The sequence below is a fragment of the Thalia democratica genome, unplaced genomic scaffold, assembly GCF_965202585.1.
Source record: "Thalia democratica unplaced genomic scaffold, ktThaDemo2.hap1.1 HAP1_SCAFFOLD_405, whole genome shotgun sequence".
NCBI classification, from domain to species: Eukaryota; Metazoa; Chordata; class Thaliacea; order Salpida; family Salpidae; genus Thalia; species Thalia democratica.
The window spans coordinates 32,594-53,648 of NW_028139472.1; the positions used below are offsets into that span (position 1 = coordinate 32,594).

General features: G+C 24.6%; 1 protein-coding gene across 1 annotated transcript; it reads left to right on the plus strand.

The window, feature by feature from the left end:
- Positions 1-1,619: 1,619 nt before the first annotated feature.
- LOC145846298 (spermatogenesis-associated protein 1-like) lies at positions 1,620-20,455 on the plus strand. The gene is made up of 14 exons (XM_082953175.1): positions 1,620-1,692; positions 2,515-2,621; positions 5,680-5,797; positions 6,265-6,318; positions 6,845-7,136; positions 8,553-8,718; positions 13,264-13,324; positions 15,824-15,883; positions 15,948-16,005; positions 16,129-16,254; positions 17,003-17,096; positions 17,673-17,763; positions 19,534-19,632; positions 20,051-20,455. Exons 1-14 carry the CDS (start codon positions 1,645-1,647, stop codon positions 20,201-20,203), a joined length of 1,527 nt encoding a protein of 508 aa, XP_082809301.1. The 5' UTR covers positions 1,620-1,644; the 3' UTR covers positions 20,204-20,455.
- Positions 20,456-21,055: the final 600 nt, after the last annotated feature.

Consider the following 21,055-nt stretch of genomic DNA (forward strand, 5'->3'; position numbering starts at 1 on the left):
GTATTTGACTAAATGAATAGAAATATATTAGACAAATTAGAATTTATAAGAATAAATTGGAAAATGCATCAATTACTAAATCATACTTAACTGAAAAAAAAAACAGTTTGTTAATTTTAGAGGATATAAAGCAATTTAAGTTTTTGGATATATAGTAATTATTTACAAAATAGCTAGAATCTATAAGTATTAATCTTTGCAGGGAAGAAAAATGGCAAAATTCTATCAAAGCCAAAGCTTATAATTTCTAGTGCTATGAAATCCCTGCTCTTTGGGAATCCCAGCTGTAGGTGTAAATGTAATCCAAGTTGCTATACAATCATAAAATTCTTAGCAGAGGACAGTTTAAGTAATTTTAGGAAAAGCTTATTAATTTGAATAATTTTTCAATGAATAAAGGTAAGGATTGTAAGAGTTAGGATCATGGTATAAAAATTAGAGTGTATGTAAAAAATGTTTTGAGACTGAGAATTTGTATATTTTCTACTATTTTGATGTGATGCATTAGGGTAAGGGTTAAAACGTATATATTAAGTAGATTTTGAAAATTAAGAAAGTTTGTTATACCAACTTAACTAAAGCTAAACTCAGTGTCTACTACTAGTTTAGTTAAAATAAACTTTTCTTTTAGAAATAGTTTTTCTAAGCTGTATAATGTTTCAGCACTAATACTAAAACCTTTATTTAAAGGTGCACAAATTAACAAGTTTTTAAAGTTAAAGGAAACAAGAAATCTTCCATTAATTCTTAGACGTTTTACTTAAGAACAAATTTAATAGTCTTTAAGAGTCTGAAAAATTTTTTTTAGATAAATTAGTTTAAAAAATAGCCAAAGTATTCTGTGAATATCTAGTCTTTGAACAAATTGACCTTAAAATTACATATTGTTTGTGCAGTTTTTATAAGCTGTGTAATTAAGATCTTATAATTCTTATCAGCTTAACTGAATTTTAATTTTCTAGCAGTAGCTTCTATTTTCAAGTGAGCCTTTTAATATTTTACAATTTTTTTTTTTGAATTGTTGTTGCCACATTATCCTTTGCTAGGATCTCTTTAAATTTTGAATTGTAATTAATTGTTTTCATTATTTTATAAATACATTTAATTTTTAATTTTTAAACTAAAATTTTTGTTTTGTTATAAAAATACCTTATTTCAGTCTTTAGTTTTATTTTACTATAAATATCATGTATGATGTTTAACAATTATGTTTGTTTACTGATTTATGTAATTTTTTATAATGCTGATGTTTTAACTAAGTTTATCTTTAAAAAGAGTCACAATAACTGTTGAACACATATTTAACTTAAAATTTATTTTATGGACTTTTATTTTGTTGTTTATTATTTTATTTTTTCAATAAAAAAAGTATACTGAACTTGACTTGCCAAAAATTATAATTATTTTCTTTTTCTGTAAATAAGTTTTGACTATACTTTTTTGATAAGAAAGTGAGTGTAACAACTAGATATGTAGTAAAATTAAACACCTAGACACCTACCAATTGTGTAGTAAACTTTTTTTAGAACTCATTAAGAAGTATTACATCAAACATTTAAAAAGTTTCTTAATTTTAAGTTTTAAACATATTTCAAAAACAATATAATTACTTTACTACAGATAAATATGTGAAAGTTAAAGGTTATGAACAGCAATAAAATTCTTTACACAAGTTCTGAAAATCTTGGTTCTGTAAGTTTTATAACTGATGTTTATGATATTTTAAGTTACTGAATTCGTTCATGTGTTTAGATGTAAATAGTCTGATAGTAGTTTTAGGATTTAAACTTAATAAAGTTTGTTAATTTCATCTTTTAGGTTAATAGATTGCTACTAAAAACCAATGTATCAAATGATTCAACTGAAGTTTTATTTAAGGTTGGTTAAACACAAGGTGGCCATTAAATCAGTATTATTAATTTAGGTTTAGAATTTTTGTTACTTTCTGGATAGTTAAAAGACTTAAAAATGACTTAAAAGTCAATCTTATCTTCAAAATTATGTTGTTTTTAATCAATTTTAGTTGTGTTTTTTTCTTATGAATTTAGTAATAATACTACTCTTAGTTAAAATTTTTCAATTCTACCCATTAACTCAGGCTTTTTTACGGAGAATTAAGCTATTTTTTTTAACAACCGTTTAAGTAAAGTTCATAAATTTTTAGAATGTTTATTCTAACTCAAAAATAGGAAATATTAAAAAATAGTTTGAATTATTTTGCTTTCATAGAAAACTTTATTACAAAAAAGATTATTCAAATAAAAAGTCTAATTTTTAATTTAAAGTTTTAACCATGTATTATTTCTCTTTTTTCTTTTTTTTTGTCCAAACTATAATAAAGTATTAGCTGAAAACTAAGTGCATCCTTTATAAAAAACGTATATACTTGGAAACCTTTAAATTTGTTTTAGCGTAATAAAATTTATTAATTATTCTTTTGAATAGTTTAAAGACTAAATAAACATGCAATTAGGTACAAATATCTTAGTAATTTTTATTTTTAACTTGTTGCAGTTAGTGGATGTACACATTTCTTATATACCAGTAAACTTGTGGAGTGACAAATACAATTATGCTAACTTGGATATAGTTTCAAGTATTGTTTCTGTAGGTTTTATTAGGTGAGTATATAAATAGACAAAGTTTAATTTTTATTTTTTCATTTACTATTATCAAATAAAAGTTTTATCTGCATTTTACTTCAAATAAACAATACTAACAGGTTTTAATAAATTTTACTTTTTTAACTATAAAATTTATGGAAACTATTGACTAGTGCATTATTTTTTTACTCCATGTTGTAATCTAATTAAAAAATACTTACAAAAACGTTGTTTACAGTTGAAATTTTGTAATTAATCATTTTATTTAATTTAATAATATTTTTTTGTTAATACAAGTTTTGGATATCAACTTTTGAGTTTAAACTTCTGAAGTATTTGCTAAACATAGCTTTGACTGGTATTGAGCATAGATAAGCAAAAAGTTTAGTAATTATATTTAGTTATTTTACTTATATAGAAAATATTAAAATAAATCTGGTAACTTCCTTAATATCTATAACACATTGCTATGTACTTATAAATTAATTACCATTAGGCGTGAATAAAGTGTTAATGTACTTGTTAAAACTATGACTTTTTTTTGACTTTCTTATTGCTTCTTTATTCTAAATATTAAATTAAACTTTTTTTTAATTAAGTTGATAGTATTGTGTACAGTTAAAAATTACATAAAAGCTTTTTAATTAAATTATAATATTGATTATCAATAAACTTTTGCTTGAACATAAGTATACTTACAATTCCCACCCGCACAATTCCCACCCAAGTTTTTTTTTTCTTTATTTAATTATTTTGTGTTTTATTCACATGTTTTTTATTAATTTTTTACTATTACTGTTACCCTTAACCCTCACACTTGGTCAGTAAGCTGTTTTCAGATTTGATAGGGTAGGAATTGATTGCAAATTTGAATTGACCGTCCTTACACTATATACAGGGGTCCAACAAATTAATTTACTATTAAATTGACTATTCCATGAAAGCTTAATAACATAAATGACTTTTTATTAAACAAAAACAAAGTCTTTTTAAAGCTACTTTAAGTATTGAACATTTTAACCAAAGGTACAAACTTATGGAGGGCGATTTTACTATAGTTAGTTTATTTGAAAGTTTAGAAGTTCACTAAAATTCTGTAAAGTCTTGAAAGCTTGGGACTTCAATTTTTTAAGAAACCAATCCTTAAATTATTTGAACATTCTGAATGTTACAATGAGTGATAAATGAGTTTAAGTATAAGATATATATTTTAAAAGTTACAGAAAACAGGCTTTATTACTACAAAACATATTTGTTTAAAAAAATGTAAGAGAACACATGTTTCAAGCAATTAGTATTTTAAATAGTAGATTTTGTGCATCTACAAGTAGCTTGCAGTACTCATTTCTGTTAGTTTCTGGTAATTTTCCAGCGTTCAGCTTCCTCAGTACAGGGTAGGATTTGACTAGGAATACTAAATCATTTGCTGTACTTTTAAAAAGAAAAGCCATAGCATGTTCTTACACCTGTACTTGTCCTGCAATCAAGTAGTAAACTTCACAAACATTGTTGTAAAAGAAATACTAGTAACTGGTCTAGCAGATGAGAATACTTGCAATGGAGTACTATGATTTGAACGTCTTGGTGATAAGACATTAGTTTTATTAAGGTAAAGAAAATGGTAGGTGATACGATTGTACAACCTACTGACAAGGTCTCAGTTTCCTAATACTGATAAATCATTGTTTATTCCCTAAAGAACCAAGTTGTAGTATGTGTAGAAAACTGAATAAAAATTCAAATAGAGCAGGAAAAAATTAAAGTGAGGTAATTTTACTCTTGTGTACGCACCTCAAGACAGCTGGAAAGTATGTACTTAAAAAGTCTAAGTTATAAATTCAGTTTTGAAAATAAAGGTTTTGGCTCAAAAGTATGTACTCAAAGAAAGTGTTTACCTAAAAACTGCTTACTCAAGACAAAGATTACTGTATATTCTAGCTTCTGTAAGTAAAAACTGCTGGACAAAGTGTTAGAGAAAAGTACATGATAGAAAAATGAAACAAACAAACTTTTTGTTTGTGGATTAAGCCCATATAGTTTTGATGAGTCTGCTAAAAGAGGTTCAGTTGACATGTGTTTAAATGCTGGTGGAAAATTTTTAGATAAGCATGAAATTAATTTTAGGAAGTCAGTTGTAAAACCAGACAATTTAAAGTTCAAGTTTAAATTAAATATGCCTTAGATATTTAACAAACACAATCCACAAATTGTTTGTGGGTGATCTTGCAACAAAAAAAGTGATGGCTTGAATTTTGACAAGTACTTCCATTTATACGAAGCCATTTTAGACAGCATAGTGATCTTTGACAATGATGTTTGGTAATTTTGTTAAAATAATCATTACTTTGATGAAGGCTTAGTGTATAAAGAATCGAGCCCAAAATACTTGTAAAGTTGTGTCTGTTTATATAAAATGTACTTTGTAATGTTATAAAGTGGATAATAAATAATAAACTTTACCACATGGCCATTGACAACAGCATCCACGAAACCTAAGACCGATTTTGTCCTTATTAGGATTCATCAGGCATGCATAGTCGCGAGAAACGCTGTTGAGATCTGTCCAAGCATATGCACTGAAGCTTCCGTTTGTAAGGGAAGTCCAAAAAATTGGCGCAGCCAAATTGTTCACAGCCAAACGTCTAAGATATTGTCAGCTTATTATGATATTTTAGTCTACACTCATTTTGATCAGTTTTAACCAGAATTTATTTTGACCATCATCAACAAAGTTAAAATGTTTCGCGCCATAAATAATGACCTTCACCTTTGTTATAATGTAAAGAGCACTCTTTACTATTTTAAAACAAAACAACATATTAGTTAAGTGTGTACATATGTTAAATTTTCCCAGAATAGTAATTAAAAAAATACAAAGTTTTTAAAAGTTCAACATATTTCAAAAAAGTTTTAACACAAAACAAATTATTACTTTCTTTTGTTTATAGTTGTTATTACTTTCGAAATATGATCACCAATAAAATGATTATTATATATGAATAGACTGATTTTAAATTGAATTTGCTAATTAATTTAGTTTTTGTTATTGTGTATGCTAACTAAATTTCATATTTAGAGTTCATCCTGGAACAAAAATAAACAAAATTCGCCACTCTATAAATGTTCAACTAGGAAAAGACGTTTTTCCAGAAAAGTATGTGTTTTTAAAGCAAATTGGAAAGCGTCTTGTTCTAGTGAGTTTTATACAAGTAAAAGAATGTATAGTTTTTGTATAATATTTATAAATAAATACAAGCCTCTATACCACTCTAAAAAATTATAACAAATTAACAAAAGAATTGAGTTTATGTGTTAGTTTTTTTCATACTTTAGTAATTAAACTATATCAAGGATTTATAACTGCAAAGACAGTTGGAAGCTTTTTAAAAACTAGTATTTTTTTAACCAGCTTCAAATATTTTTATTTGTTTTATGTAGTTCAGCTTGTTCTGTTAATTTTTGTGTAAGCAAGTAAAATATTATACACAGAAACATGTTTGAATGAGTATAAATATCTTATTACAACTTATTCTTTGAGATATTGACATCTTTTTAATTAAGATAAAGATTAACTGTACGTTTACTAGCTAGATTATAGAAAAATATCCGTCGAAATCAAACATTATTTTGAAAAGTTAATGATTTATTTTAAACTATCAAGGTTAGAGAAAAACAGGAGTTTGATTTAGTCACCAGAAATTTTCTTCCTCCTGAAGTGAGTTTAAAATTATTTGTATGTATACTGCTTTTTTATCTTGCAATAAAAAACTACCAGTTGTTTTTTATTAAGATACATTTTTAGTCTAGTTATAGTTAGGTTTTAAAACTGAATAGTTTTTGATAAAATATTTTCGATTTAATTTGCTTTCCTTATTAGGGTAAACCTATAACAAAAACAGAAAGGAACTGCCATTAAATTTTTTTTATCTTTTTGACATTAGCTTACTAATTTTAAAAACTTACTTTTTTTATATCATATTTAAATTAATTGGCTATTTTTATGAAAATTTTTTAATGTTTAAAATTTGTGAATTAAGCTTATAAACTTGTAGAGAATAAACATATTTTCGAAAAAAAAAAGATATTGTTTTTGAGCTAATTAATTAATTTCATAGATAAATGTTTTTTTATTTCTATTATGTTATGCTAGTTTAAAGTATTTTGATATTTTCGTTTAAACAAGTGATAAGCATCAAGTAGAGTTCCCACTAACTTTGTAATATTTGATACAATTCTCAAAGAGTCTAGCTCCTGAGTTGTACATCCTACCAAAGCAACCTCCACTCTGGAACTCCTTAGCTTTTTCCGTCCTTCCTCCCATAACTCAACAAAATCACCCTCCTTCTTCTCCTGAAACTCCTCAGCCGCAATCTTCCCGGATTATGAAGTCATCACCGCTGCCATCAGTGGGGTCACCTGTGCCTTCAGTTCGTCACCATCGCACATCAGTAGTCAGCAACAAGAATTTGGATTACCTTCCTGAAAATTCAGTGGTTAGTGAAGTCCTTCAAATGGAAGAAGATTACGTTCAAGGTACGCTGGTTTTAACTTTTTTGTTGTTGTTGTTGGATTACATATGTTTTAAATGGAAGTTTTTTTTTAATTTTTGAAGGTTTTTACCTAGGTTTCTACTTCCTCAGGCTAGTTAGGCAAACTCCAACTGAGGCTAGTTTGTATATATTAAACTAATCTTGTTCCAAAATTGTGTTTTATTTCGCTTTTATGTATAAGTAACTTAAACTGAAAGATTGACTTTTATTTGCTCAACTATAAGTGTTTAAAAAAGGTCTTTTTTTGGAATACTATGATTTAAATAGCAAATTTTACATGTATTTTTGTAAAAGACATCTTGTAAACCTATAATGGTTACAGGGTTGCCACAAAACCTTGAATCCTTGAGAAACATGTAATTTGACAATTTAGGCTAAAAAACCTGAAATTTTTAACAATTTTTACATGTTAAGTAGTAAAGTTTTGATTTGAAACAAAAAATTTATCATATGCATAAAAATTTTTTGTCATCATCAAAGATTTTTTTATTGAGAAATTCATTTAAAGTAGCTTTACAGTATCTTTTCAATTTTGTTATACTATTTAAGACAGTTTTTAACCTTAAACTTAACTTTAAACTAAAAATATACCCGAAAACGTGTACTTTCAAAAACCTGGAAAAAATTCAAAAAATCAAGAAGATTTTATCTTAAAAACCAGTGGCAACCCTATGGAGTTTAAACCATATAAGCAATTTTCTTTGCGTTTAATAAAGGCTTAGCAAAACTAAAAACAATATATAAAAGTTAAAACCATTTGATATGGTTCATTTAAATGTATAGAATATATAAACTATAGTTTAAAGAGTTATAAAAAAAATTTTGTAGAAGGAAAAAATTAAAGCGTATAACTGTTTATTTTTTGTATCTTTAGTTTTTGGAAAATTGAGAAGTTCGTATATTTTAGTTATAACTATGCGCTTTTGAACCGAAAAAAACAAGTTTTTAGTAAAAAGACCTTGTTCAATTTTCTTAAAACTTTCACTATTTTAGATCAAACTAAATACAGTTGATTACCTCGATTGTTACAACAGCTATCCATAAAACATAAGTTATATATTTTTTATTAATCTGTTAGTGATTAAATGTTTTTATATGAATTGAACCAGTTAAATTGATTTAGATAGAAGTGAATGTTGTATAACATTTAAACCTTTTACTTTAATTTTTTCAAATGTAAATGTGTATAACATTTTGTAAATATAAACAATGATTGTTTTTAAACTCATTTTTTATCCCTTATCCTTTTTCATCTGTGTAATATACTTTTGTAGAACTTCAATAGAGTATGTCATTTAATAATAAAAAAGTAATAAACTTTGTTATTTTAATTAAACTTTTCTAAAACTAAAATCAACAAAAGTTTTTGTTATTATATATTTTTTGCAAAAAAAAAAAGAAGATAGTACTGAGGCTGAATTAAATTTGCCAAACGAACAAGACTCTGGCTTTATGGATCCAACTGAAACTAACAACAACAATGAAGTTGTAGCGCAATCCTCTGGAAGTAATCTGGATGAAGCAGAAGAACAAGTAGAAGACGTACTTATGAGCTCTTTGAATAGGTTTTATGTTTTTCCATTTACCACTCATTTCTATACATATCATATATGAACATTAGTTGTTGAGCATTAGTTGTTCAAAAGTTATGTTCTTGAATTTACTATTTATTGAAATATTTTTAGTATCATAAAACTAGAAAAAGATAAATGAATATTTTTTTTAATTAATTTCAAATTTTTATAGAAGTGTAGTACAAGTTTTGAATTTTTTATAATCAAATCAATTTTTTAAAGAATTATAATTAGCTAGTTTTTGAAAGTTCAGTTTAATCTAAACTCTATATACATGTAACTCCTAAGTTTTTTATTCAACTTGCAAATTTTTTAAAAATGTTAATTTTTTTAGAAATCTTATAAAAGAACTACTTATAATTATATATTTAAGAAAATTTTAATATCTAATGAACATATAATATATAACATATGATTCGAGTTAAAAATACCAATTTTATTGTAAATTATTCACTAATTACTACTGTATTTTACTTATACACCAGAGTTTTTTTATGTTTAACAGAAATAAAGTTATCTAAGAATAAGTGCCTTATTTAATTTTTATTTGAGTTATTTCAATAAAATCGATAGTGTTTAGTTTTTAGCAAAAATACAATTGTATAACTATTTTTATTAATGTCACATATGTTGAAGATTTGTTCAACCAAGTAATCATTATAAATCTCTATTGATGTATACAAATTTTACATACAACAAACTTTAATTTATATATTTGTACAGTTTTGTCATTTCTTGGTTATAAAGATAAGCTGAAATATGCTTGCTGATTTTTTTTAGGTACAAATATTACAAGAGTAGTTTTTTATATTTTTAAGTTTTAGTAATATATAATTGTTGTTTCAGGCATAAAGGTAAGATAAATAAGACAGAAATTATTTAAAAAAAAATTTCTGACTTTAGCTACAAAGTATTTAAACTTCTTATATAAATAAAGAGTATATGAATAAATACAAAATAGAGTTTGTCTTTTAGTTTGACCGTTTCCTTAAAATCTATGCTGGTAAAAATCAAAGTTTACCTAAAAAATGTGTTACTTAAAATTTTAAAACTTTTTGAAAACCTTTAGAATAGTTATGTATTTTTTTTTTGTAGAGTATTTTGCAAGTTATTAAAATATAATATGTTTTATACAAAACACTATAATGTAATACTTGTTTAATAAAAATATTTTATTTATTAGTATTTTAATTGTTTTTCTATAACGGTTATGAAGTTTAAATGAGTACATGAACTGTTTTTATTTAGTTTTACATAAAGCGAAAAAACTTACCATAACTTTTGTTTTATCTTTGGAATAATATACTCAAGTAAGCCGTAAATCCGGGGTTAAACAAATTCCAGTTATCTATTAATTTAGACAGTTAAACAATTTTATTCAATCAGAAAAGCTCTATAGCTCAGAAATAAACTGTCTTCTTTTCAGATGAATGTGCATTACACAGACTCTATTATTTTAATCATAAAAACAATCTGGAGCACCTTAACATTAATGACGCATACAAAGTTGCATTTTTGGAACAACCAAGTTTTAAGAATCTAGACTATAGAAAACATTTTTAAATGAATAAACTAAAATCAAGCATTAACTTAGCTAAAACATCATACAGTGGTTTGTAGAGGGTTACAACAATAAAAATACATTTTAGTAAGATAATGCTTTTTTTTCATAAATATAAATTCATTATTTTATGTACATTTGTACTTTTATTACTTTTTATAAATTTATACTTTTGATTTTGTTGAAACTACTATTTAAATTTAATTTAAATATAAATTGAAATGTTTTTTGCAGTGTAGTAGAAAAAATAGTTTTTGTAGATTAGTATAGTTTATTTTATTTATTTTTAACAGTTTTTCCTATGTTTTTTAACCTTTGTGTTTTTGTTTTTATTTTTCACATCCGTTTGCTACATTGATAATGTCAATAAATGATGAAAGCTTTGTGAGTAAATAGTTTGGTTGGTATTTAATTAGACAGTTTATTTTTAGCTATATAGCTTTTCTAATCTTGTGAAACATAAACACAATTTACAACTATTAATATTTTAATTTAAAAAGGTTTTTTCTTATAAGTACAGGGTTCGTGCGCGTCAGGCTAAATCAGTTTTTTTGAAAAAAGTTGAAAAACGTCAGGCTAAATCAGTTTTTTATTTAAAAATTGGAGAATATCAGTTTTCTCAGTTCAAGTGCTTGAAAATTTTGATTAAAAACAATTGAGAAATCTTTTTAAGATCAAATTGGGATGTAAATTTATTTCTAAATAAAAATTTAGTTATTAAAGAAAAAATCAGTCAGTATTTGTAAAAATAAATGCATTTGTTGAATCTCTAAAAAAAATTTAAGAATCTTCATTATTTTGTTGTGAGTAGATTATATAAGTCATAATTATGAAAATTCATAAAAAAAAACACAGTTTAAACATTACAGTTTAGTTCAACAACTTAGCTGTTTGTTTAAATTTGTTTACATCAGATATGTTTTTCAGAGCTTAGTTGGTTGAACTGTTTTAATTTCTTATTTAAAGGCTTTATACCAAATACTTTTTAGATTAAAACTATAAGCAGTTTATTCATATGTTTTACTGTGTGTTCAAAGTTATTAGACATATTATAACACTAAAACTTAGCTTTTAGATACAAGTACTTAGTTTTGTGGGAGTACAAATTTTAGGTACAATATATTTTTCTTTACAAGAACAAAATATTAAAGGTTTTTTTTTAATTTAAGTGTAAGCTTTTTAAATCTGATATGACATCAAGAATCACAGGAGTACAAATTTTAGGTACAATTTATTTTTCTTTACACGAACAAAATATTTAAGGTTTTTTTTTTAGTTTAAGTGTAAGCTTTTTAAATCTGATATGACATCAACAATCACTATATTTATTTAGAGTTTAGGATTTATAATTATATATAAATTTTAAGTACTAGCCAAAATACTATAAAAAATAATTTTTACTTATTTTTAATACTCGTGTAAGCGTTTCATTTTAAATTTTAATAAAATACGACAATGCACGTTGTTTTATTATAAGTCTTCTGTTTATAATATTTTTACTTAGTGCTTAATTAAATTGAAAGATTGTGTTAAGTAATATATATTAAATTTTTACACTAGTAATAGATTAGATATAACACGTTTTATAAAACTTATCACTGAATTTGTTATGTTAAGGGCATAGGGGATGGGGTTCAATCACCTTTTTCACAATTTAGTCTTATTTTATTGAGTTGTAACTAAGCTATGAGTTGCTTTCAACAGATTTTTAAAGCTCAACATATTTTTGAGATAAAGCTGGTTGAAGTCGGAGATTACAATAGTACTAATCAAGACCCCCCAATACCTAAAACGACTTCTAAAGGGTATTTTCCTTACTTTGAAAAAATGTCAGGCTAAATTGGTCTCAGTCAGGCTCAATGAAAAAAATTTCGCGCACGAACCCTGTAGGTACATCATTACTTATTAAAAAAATGTTTACAAAGCACTTTTCTTTTATCGAAAACAAGTACATTGCAAATGATATGTCAAACAATAGTTGAGAGCTAAACATACTGCTTATTATTACGTCACAATAATTGAAAACTTGTGAATAAGGTTATTCTTGTCATTTGTTTAATGGTTCGCACAATCATCTTTTTAAGAATATTTACAATTTCTGTTTGTTTTGACAACACGAAGTTTGTAGATTAAACAGTTCACTTAAAAAATTAATTAAACTTCCACAAATTAATGAAATACTCATGAATGCAAATTTTTCTTAAAAGTACAGAGTACTAAAAATGTTTTATATTGTTTTACAATTTCAGAATAATAATAACTAAAAATGTTTACAAAGCACTTTTCTTTTATCGAAAACAAGTACATTGCAAATAATATGTCAAACAATAGTTGAGAGCTAAACATACTGCTTATTATAGCAATTATATATTAGGAATAAAACAAGACATTTAACTTTATAAGCAATTCTTTGTTTTTTAAGATGTGTGTATTCGTATATATAATTGTCTATGTAAGTTTTCGAACATAGATTAAAAACAAAAAAATATTAGTTTAAAAAGAAACTAAGTTGTACGTTTTTTAAAATCAATTTTTAAGTTTGTCATTGTGAACTAGGCTTTTTAATCTAACAAGTTTTAAATAATAAAATGTTTATTAAAACTATAAGGAATGTTGTTAACATTAAAGGACAACAAGAGTTTTTTTAGTTTAATTTTTCAATTCAGTTCTTCAAAGTTTTATTTATCCATTATGAGGTAAATTTTTTTTATCAGTACTGATCTTAGTATTTTTTTGACAAAATTTTATACTTTAATTTATTTAATTTAAATACTATTACTCTTGGTAATTTTATTAAGTCTTAAATAGGTTAAATTTTTATTGAGTACACTTAATTTCAAAAAAATATTAAATTAATAATTTATAAGTTAATAAAATATATACAAAATCAATCCAACAGCTTATAGAAAGTAATTTTACTAATTGAACTTAACAAAAAGTATGTGTTTTTTTTTTTAATTTCTTACTATTTTTAGGCAAATCTCAGAAGAACTTCCTCAAAATTCTAGTTACCACCTTGATGCTTCATCGGATTCGGTAGGTAATAAAAATGATAAAACAGATTTATACAAATTAAGAATAAAACATTTAATGCCCGTTGATAGCTTGATAAATTATCGTGTTAAGTCATCTACACCGACAAACAAAGCAGTAAACTCTTCAAGGATCAAATATAAAACTAGTAGTGTAAAAGATGACATGTTTCATGAGCACAATGTTTATAGAGTCGTACAAGAAAGTAACATAATTGCTGATGATAGTGTTTCTATCAGTAGTGGTATTATGACAGCGTCAGATTTTAATGAAAACATAGATGAAACGGCTTTCTATAAAAACAAGGTAAAAAGTGCAAAAGAAAAAGATTTAAAAATTTACAAGTTTAGCAAACACGAACAAATAGATCAAATAAAAACTCCCCAATTTACCAAACGCGACTGTAAAAAGGTTGAGTTTGAAAGTAGTTCAATCGATATGATAAACACCAATAACGCAACACGCATTTCTTCAAATGACAAAATATCAGGAAAAATTAATGAAAATGATCTGAAAAGAAAACAACAAACAGCATGGAGCAGCAATTTTGCCAAAAATGTGCCAAAAACACTCAAGCTTCCACGCAGAAATAAATTTTCTGGAGTAAAAAGCAAACTTAACCCAGGTGCTATTGTCACATCTACTAATTATGGAAAAGATTACCAGAGTATTGAAGCAAAGCGAAAAAAAGTATTAAAAGAAAGTCTAAAAGAGTATGAAACAAAGGAAAAGGTTCATTATTGAGCACTGCTAGCACTACACGCTGCAATCATCATTAAATATTCACCATAGCTATAATTACATTTGGCCTTAATTTATCACATTAAAGTTATTGTCTTATATCATTATAAATATTTCTTAACTTTTATAAATAGCTGAAAAACGCTTTTTTTAGAAAGCAAGCAATTGTAAAACATTGCAATTTTAAATATATTTTTTCCTTATACCCTTTTTGATAATGAAAATGAATTTATACCTTTTCATAAGAGGCTCTTAAAATGAAAAATTAAAAAACTTTACTTGTTTAAATGAAATAAAAAATTTTTAAGTAGAGTTTGTATATTTTTTATTTTAAGAGCCTCTTATGTAAAGGTATAAATTCATTTTCATTCTTAAAAGCTAGCAAAATAATGTACTAAATGTTTTTTTTAAGTCTTCTAATATTTACATAGTTTATTAATTTTTGCATATTTTTAAGCAAATTTAATTGAAAAGTTATAATAGCATTGATATAACTTATATACATATTAGTAGTTCCTTAGTGAAATTTTTCTTAAAGTTCTGATTTAAGAGATACAATCTAAAAATTAACTAGTTTTTTAAGTGATATTTTAATCTAGACTGTTTTTTTACACAAAAAGTTAATTATTTTAGATTATTTAACTACTTAATAGTAAAGTTTAAAGTATTCTTGTGAAAGTTATTTATAAGGGTTATATATGAAGTAAAATAATTACTTTTTCTAAGTGATGTTATTTTATCCCTACTACATGATTTTTTTTTCATATTAGTTTTCTAAGCAATCAAATGCAGTAAGGCAATTTAAAATTAACTTTTATTACAAAATACATAACAGGTTTTATGTATTTTAATATAAACTTTACTCTTTGATAAGTATAACCTAAAAAACTGATTGAATTTTTAAATAAAAATTTTATAACAAAAAAACTAAAAAAAACTGTTTTTTTGTTTATTTTTTATATAAAATTTTTATTTAAATTTTTTTTAAAAATTCCTTCCGACAGAATTTTCTAAATATATCAAGGAACATTTCCTGAAAATTTGAGGTAGTTATCTCAAAAAACGTAGGAAAAGATAGATTTTTAGTGAAATAGTCTATTTTTGCCGTTTTAGTTTGCGCTTCCCATAAGGATCCTAATGTTGCCCCCGACTTTGACCGGCTATATCTCAAAAGTTATTTTGAACTTTTAAAATCTGTAAAAAGCATCTTGTAGCTTAGTAAAAATTATATAAAATAAGATTTAAAACCAAAAACGGGTGTTTACCCCCCCTAGGCCAAAGGAGCGGTCAAAACAGTTTTTAAAAATAAGTTATACAGGTGTTTTTAAAAAAATTGAAAGTTTAAGCTATAGTTAATTTTTCATATTAAATAAAATTTGGCGTTTGAGATATAATAACTTCTGCAAAAAGTTTCGTAAAAAACGTATGCATGTAAATTTTTGCAGAAATTTAATAAATAACTAAAAGTTTATCTACTTTTGTATTTTTTTTAGTTAAGAACTTCAAAATTTTTTATTAAAAAAATTACTCCTAGTTTAGAAAAGCAAAAAACACGAAAAAAAAAAGTTTGTATAAATCTCTGAAAACATTTTTTATCTATAGAAATTTCTGTATGTAGACAGAAATATAACAAGCAAGTAATAAAAATGTAAATTGTTCATTTTAGCTTAGTTAGTTCACTCTTTTTTTCTATATTTTTATTATTTTTTTAATGTTATTTTGAATCTCTCAATGTGCAATATATCAAAAAAATTATAACAGGTATCCAAAATTCCGAAGTCAAATCATAGTTCAGTACATCTATCATTTAAAAATACTCTGGTATAACTTTTAACTATTTTTATAAAATTAGTTTGGTAGTTGTTTAATGTATTTTTTGTAACAGAGCTCATCAAAAAGTACACTCAAGTCTTCTAACAGTTTATCTACAGAAAAGCCTAATAGTTAAGTTATAGAACTGTATATTTATACAACTTATGTATTTTTAGTCAGTTAAATTTTAAAAACATTTCCAAATAGTCAAAAAACTACTGATATTTTTATATTACGAAATATCTTATTTTTAGGGTTGGAATTATTAGCTATACTTGAAAAACTGAGAAATGAAAGGAAGCTTAAAGAAAAAGAAAGGGAAGGTGTTATGAGGATTGCTAAAAATAATCAATTGAAACTAAACCAAAAAAGAAACAAATGTAAGCAATTTTTAAATCTGACTAATACAACATATTTTCATGAAAAGTTTTGATAAGTACTCAGTATAGTTTGTACAACAAGATTAAATTTATTTCATAATACGTAGTTGCTATGAATATGTAACAGTTTTTGGTTTTCTAATAATAATAAAAGCATTTTGTGAATTGATAAAGAAGCAGATTAAACAAAAAAAAAATCCTTTTTAAAATTAAAAATGTTGATGTTAGTTCGTTTTTCCCATGTGATTTTTTATTGGCTTTAAAAGTTATCTTAAATAACGTGGCACACGGAATACTTATTCAAGAAAAATTGGCCCAAAACTTACAAAAGGCTGCCAAACCCTGAATTACACTAAAATATCTGAATTCTTACCCTTTTATCTGATATGGTATAGTCCCATTGTAAAATACAATTTGAAAACTCATAACACTTGAATTTTTTTTTCTAATTGCTTTATTTTATTATTATTAATCTCGTAGGTGTTTTTACGACAACTTAAAGGTAAAGTGAAGGTCATATAACTTAAAACGCCACCTGGAAACTTCTAAAGATTTTATTTAAGGGTTGTTTAAAAAAACTAAAACAAATGTTTTTGAAAATTGCTTTAAGTACTGATTGTATGTATTTAAAATTAAAGCTTTGCTTTAAAGTTCAGGTTAAAGAGTTTTGTATACATTACATATACTATTCCTGTTGATTTATTTTGCTAATTTTTGCTGCTATTTTTCATCTACTTTTAACTTATAGCAAAGGATTTGTGGAAACGAAGATTTTTTGAAGAAAAGAAGAAAACTGCTCCCTTGGCAGATGTTTACAAAGACTTAAGAAATGAGTACGAAACGTTAGTTTTAAAGTATTTGTCTGGTTTAAGCTTTAGCCAGTTACATGACAATTCAAATTCTTTTATTTTTAAAGGGGAACAACTCAAAAAGTAACATATTTTTGAAAAAAATTAAAATGCGTATGTAGTTCAAATCAATACCTAAAAACAGTTTTTTTGTTTAAAAAAAACATTTATTACAAAATAACTTTGAAAATTAATAAAAACTACTATATTTTAGAAACTAATTGTAAAAACTCTCCGAAAATATTTAGAATTATTCGGAGAAAAAAAAAGTGTCTTTAAAAAAAGTGTAAAATTAACAAGACCCACGTACACAATTTTTTATTTTTCTTGAAAGTATTTTACTATTTATTTGACTTACTATTTTTTTAAGTTTGAAATGTTCAAACTTGTATTGTTCTGCTTCAACCCCTTTTACTTTTTCAAACGTTTTCATCTTTACTTCTAAATTTTGGCAATTTTTACCCTTAAAGACCAATGTCATAACTTTTTATTTATTTATTTTTTTATAGTCAATTTAAGTTGTTTTTATATTGTGAAAATTGTTTAATATTTTTTTTATGTTTTTATTAGTAAACAAAGAAGATTGATGCAACTGCCGGAGATACAATCAGCAAAGTTCAAAAATAACTTCAGTAGGCATATTGTTTTGCCTTCAATAAAGGTTTTTTTTTAGAATTGAAATACCTACTTTTTAATATTTAATGATGTTCAAATCTTATATTTATAATGTGTTTATAAATGTTATTTATGATTTTAGATAGTATTGTTGCTTTCGACTTACCAAGTATAATTATGTTTATTTCTTGGTTGTAAAATATTATTCTTTGATGTTTTAAGTATCTTTATATATATTTTTTTTCAATTTTTCTAAGTAATTTAAAACGCAAAAAGAACCATATTTTAATTAATGATTTTTTCATTTAGTTTTCAACAACTTAAAGTTTTTTTAAAATTATCTTATAAACTTTAAAAAATTAAAAACTAATTAAGTTTGCGCAGTCTACTTAAGAATAGTTTTTTTTTTACTTCTGACGTTTTAAGTTATAAAATTAAAGCTTAACGTCATATAGCGGTCTACCAAGTTGATCTTGTTTTTAGAGTTTTATCTTAGCTGTCAGACAATTCTAACTGGTTAACAAAATTCAAAGTAACTTTCAAAATATAAAGGATTAAATTCAGCGAGTTCAATAGGTTTCTTGTGGAAAGCAAAAAAAAAAGACTATATTAAATATTACAAATGTATTCTATTAACTTTCTAAGTTATCTTTTTATTTAATATCCACAGTAAGTCCCATTACTGTTATTTAAATCTTTCTCCAAAGATTTTTAGTTTTAAATTAGAAATAAATATAGTTATGTAAATATTTGACACTTTATAAGAAATATTTTCTGTTATCTTGAGTTCTAGAATAAAAAAAAGCTTTATTAAATCTCTAAGATAATTATTTATGATGAAAAAGTTTCAGTTTATACGTTTGTTTTTATCAGAAACTTTTTACAAAAACAATTATATCTCAAAATTGTAAATTCAAGTTTTTATTTGAAATTAAATGTACTAATAACTTGTAATTTAAGCTTTCTTATAAGATCTTTAAAAATGTCCCTACCTCCTATTTTGTTTGGCATTCGCGAAAATTTATTTAGTTACTAATAGTTTTTTTCTGTACTAAATCATCAAAACAGTTTAAACGAGTGTAAGTAATGTAGAAACTTTTTCATTCATTCGTACCTTTTTGGATTTTAAATGTTGGTTTAAAAAACTCTTGGCAGTTCTTTCTATAAAATTTATGTAAAGTTTTGTTCATACCACTTCAATCCTCAAACTTCAAGCTTTTGGTAGACTGAGACCCGGGTTTTGTTTTAATTAAAACTCGTCAGTCAGTCGCAACCAAAGAAGCCTGCAGTCGTCAATCTACAAACAGTGTATCACATGCAGGCTTCTTTGGATTTAAATTTTAGATGGATACACTAAAAACTATTAAAATTCTTTAGTTTTGCATATATTCACATCTTTTATCTTTTTTGAGCAAATTTTGAATAAATTAATAATTTATCGTTGTCTTTGTATCTTTTTTATCTCATAATCGTGTATTATTAATTAGATCAATATCTTTTAGGTTGTTAAAGTATTAACACTATCATTTACCTTAAAAAATATATATTCGGTCAATATTTTTAGTGATGAGCTGTATGTTTTTATAAATACTCGATCAAAAAACTTTTTTTGAAGTTTTTACGGAAGGTATATAAGTATAGTTATTCATTTGTCTAAAAATATTTTTGTTAATTTATACTACAGTGAATGCTATGTAGCTAAAAAACTCAAATTCTTTTTTTTTGTTATCAAATTTAGACAAATATGTTACATAGTTTATAAAGATATTTGTATGTGTATATATAAATATATAAAACTAATCTAAAAGTTTTATAGAACTCAAGTAAAATAGAAGCTGGTAAACTTCAGTACGAAATACAAATGACAAAAAGACAAGTTGAAGCAGCTAAAAACAAGTTAACAGGAGAAATGAAGGTTTGATTTCAAATTAACTTATTGTTAAAAGAATTTAAAACATAATATTGTAAATAAATTATGTGAATAGTTAGTGTGTAGCTCGATGACCGAATGGTTTTTCTATACACCAAGTCCTTTGACTAAAATTTTTAAGAAAATATTTTTGTTGTGTTCAATGAACTATATATGTATGGAATGTTCTAATTTTATATACTTTTAAAGTAAGTTTTGAATAATTAGCTATACATTTTTTTAGTAGTTTTTTAGATAGTTTGCAAAAACTTATCCTTTTAAAATATAAATTTAGTTTAGTTATTTTATTAAAGTAATTTCTATTTAACAAAAATGTTCTACAATATATATTTTTTAATTATAATTATAAGCAAATTTTTTATAAACATTTAATGCTCTTCATTGCTTTTAAAACTATTTCTAGCTACGACATCAAGCTGAAAACGATGTGAAAATTTTGAGAGAAGAACTACTTAGTAAGAAGATAAGAGCTAACGTGGCCTACCGGGATCTTGAGAAAGCAAGAAATGTTTATTTTTATAAAAACGAATCAGATCTAAGAAAAAGATTTGTTTGAGGACTTCATTAAGTTTTGAAGTTTAACATAATTTTATTTTGAACTTAAAACTTTTTATGCTTTAATATGTACAGTATACATATACAATAAATGTATAAGGTATATTTGTATTTAATATTGAATATTGTTAACTGTGGTAAGGTGTTTTATATTTTTTGAACGTCCAAATTATTGGTTTTCGCATAACTACCTTATTGAGAGATTTTTTAGATTTTGAATCATGTACTATTTCAATAAAAAACGTCTTTTACTTTATGCGTAGGGGATTTTGATCACTTCGTACTTTTTAGATTTTAATATGCGAACTTTTGTTTACCTAGTATTAGTATGTGGATGTTTTTAATCATATTTTAAATGATTGTTTTGTAAATTATATTCTTTGAATTAAACAAAGTTTTACGAATAAAGGTTTATAACTGTATTAGTTTGTTGAAATACTTTTATTATCCTATTTCAATGGTAAAAAAATCAAAATTAATTTTTAAACAGTTGTCTTTTAGTAAAAAAAAACAGTAAGACTTTATAAAATTATACAGTATATAATATAAAACAAAATCATGGTTTTTACCATAAGTTTCAGAATCTTGAAAAGCTTTAAAAATTTTAACATAATTTTTTCTGGTTTTAAGAACTTAAAATTACCACAAAATTAGTTATTTTTAAATAAACTTGATATAAATTTTTAGTGATTGACATCCTGAAATTTTCTTGTAACTTAAATTTGAAAAATAAAAAAACAACTGACCATTTATTAAGCTGTAAATGCAATGTTTTTTCAAACTGTATATTAATATTGAATACTAGTGATGTACCGGACTCACTGTCCGGGTCCGGCCGGATATTGCCCTTTTT